The sequence below is a fragment of the Pygoscelis adeliae genome, unplaced genomic scaffold (assembly GCF_000699105.1).
Source record: "Pygoscelis adeliae isolate BGI_AS28 unplaced genomic scaffold, ASM69910v1 Scaffold154, whole genome shotgun sequence".
Lineage (NCBI taxonomy): Eukaryota > Metazoa > Chordata > Aves > Sphenisciformes > Spheniscidae > Pygoscelis > Pygoscelis adeliae.
The window spans coordinates 3,516,364-3,518,382 of record NW_008825113.1 but is presented as its reverse complement, the minus strand read 5'-3'; the positions used below and the strand labels follow the sequence as shown (position 1 = coordinate 3,518,382).

Here is a 2,019-nt window from a genome sequence, read left to right as displayed (position 1 = left end):
GCTAACCATTTACATAAACGAGCAGTTTTAAGCCTCTCATGCCCCTCCTTACCACCACCAGTATGCGCTCTGTTCTTCCTGACATTCATTCTTGGTGCCACGGGCATCTCTGTGCTCAACTTGCTGCGTGCCTCTTTAGGCACCAAGCTGGATTCATTTATTGTATAGAATATTGTATGGCAGACTGCAGGACTGCATTCCGCTAGGCCACGTGGTGCTGGGAAGCTAAGCACAGTGACAGTAAATGTAATGATACCAAAAGTCCTTTCATCACTGCAGGCCTTGGTGGCTCTCAGGCCAAGACCTGGCCCACAGACCCAAAACTCATACTTAATACAGCTTTTCCTTGCCAAAGCTTTAGTGGAGCAAAATCTCTAGAACTCAGAAAGCTGCTAAAGCGATATGAGTCAGAAATAATTTCTAAGTCCCATTAAAAAAGCTGACCTACGTATAATAGGCGTGCTATGTGGACACCACTGCTACCTGGTTTGCTACCCATAATCTGACCGCTTTAGTGATCTGCTGAGTCCCTGGGTTGTGTGCTGCATGCAACTGCCTATGCCAAGTGCTCGGCTCTTTCAACATCTCCGAGGTACCACACCTTCTCCCCGTGCCACAAAGAGATCAGGAGCTGCTCAAATTAAAGTCCTTTATTAATGGAATGGTTTTAATAGACCAAAAATGAAATGGATGAAAGGAATGCTTGTCCTTTATGGTTGCCAGAAAAAGTAAATATTGTCTACAGACATTATACAGCTTTCTTTTAACCAAAATTAAATACGGTCAATAGCAAAGCAAGCAATCGGTAGAAATGTATTGTTATGTTGCTATTACAAACTTTACATTGGATAAAAAACGGGTGTCTCAAAGCCAGCTTTAACCTTAGTTGATTGCTGTTATGATTCTGTGTATTTTGCCTTCATCTCCCTTTTTTGCTATTATATATAAATCAGGCATTAACAAGGTTAAAAAAGTGAGTGATCACAAAACAATCACAGAACAAGCTCTGAGTAGCAGAGACAGAGAGCGAGCTCCCTTGCTCACCACCCAGCACGACTACTCTGTCACCCTCTTTCAAGATTTAAGGAGGAGTTTATCACCTCCCTGCAGGCTCTTCCCACATCCAAGCATTTGTCTCTCCACTCAACTTTCAGTGCCAGGAATCCCCGTGAAGGCAATACCTGGTACGAGAGCATACATTTTAAATATACATATTTTAAAGGAGCATATTTTCTTCTAGCAGTACTGTGTGCTGTCTCTGCGAATGCATGTTCACAGTAAAACCATGTCAAATAAATATTTGAAGGAATCAGCACAGTGCATCCAGTTTCACTTTCCAAACGGAAAGTGGTGTGTCTGCGTTTAGTGGTGGTATAAGGCAGAGACTTAATACAAATCCAACTTTGCTAAGTCACGGTCATGAACAAAGAAATCCTGCCTAATTACAAAATACTTGATTAACAACTCAGCCAAACAAAGGGATAGGTTTACTATACACCAAAGCTATTTGCTGAAGAGGACTTCACTGCTGGTTTCATAGCGGACAGACAGCACAGAGAGTATGTTTTTTCAGTTTGCAAAAAGGATTAATCAGATTACTTTGTCCATTCAATCAAACATTGCTCTGCTGTAACAACATCGTTCTCAGTTCCCTCTCTCTTTGATCCTCCTGCCTGTATTTCTCCTCTAGTTTTTGTTTTTCAGAGTCCATACTATAAAAAGTGGAATCTGTGCTTCTCCTAATCTTCTCAAACTGACTGAAATCCGCAACGTACTTTCCATTTGGAGAGAGAGAAACCACAGGAACAAACTCGTAGCCCCAGTGGATCTCCTCAGGGATGTAGGAAGTCCTGCTTTGGCAGACAGCACTGGTGGACTCCACCGTGGCGTTCAGGAGCACCACAAGCTCAAAGTCCTTCTCCTTGAGATTTTGAGGCGTGAGATCTCTCAAAGGGCTGCTTTCATCCAAAATATGGTAGAAGGTTAAAGGCAAAATGAGAAATGGACTCTCTGAAGAGG

At 42.5% G+C, this 2,019-nt stretch overlaps 1 protein-coding gene across 1 annotated transcript in view; it reads right to left on the bottom strand.

Annotated features, from left to right (window-relative positions):
• Nucleotides 1–716: 716 nt before the first annotated feature.
• The window catches only part of KCNJ15 (potassium inwardly-rectifying channel, subfamily J, member 15), a 2,508-nt gene continuing 1,205 nt past the window's right edge, over nucleotides 717–2,019 (bottom strand). The window contains exon 2 of the mRNA XM_009327977.1: nucleotides 717–2,019. This exon is cut by the window's right edge and continues 722 nt beyond it. Within this exon, the coding sequence (XP_009326252.1) occupies nucleotides 1,613–2,019 (407 nt within the window). The 3' untranslated portion in view covers nucleotides 717–1,612.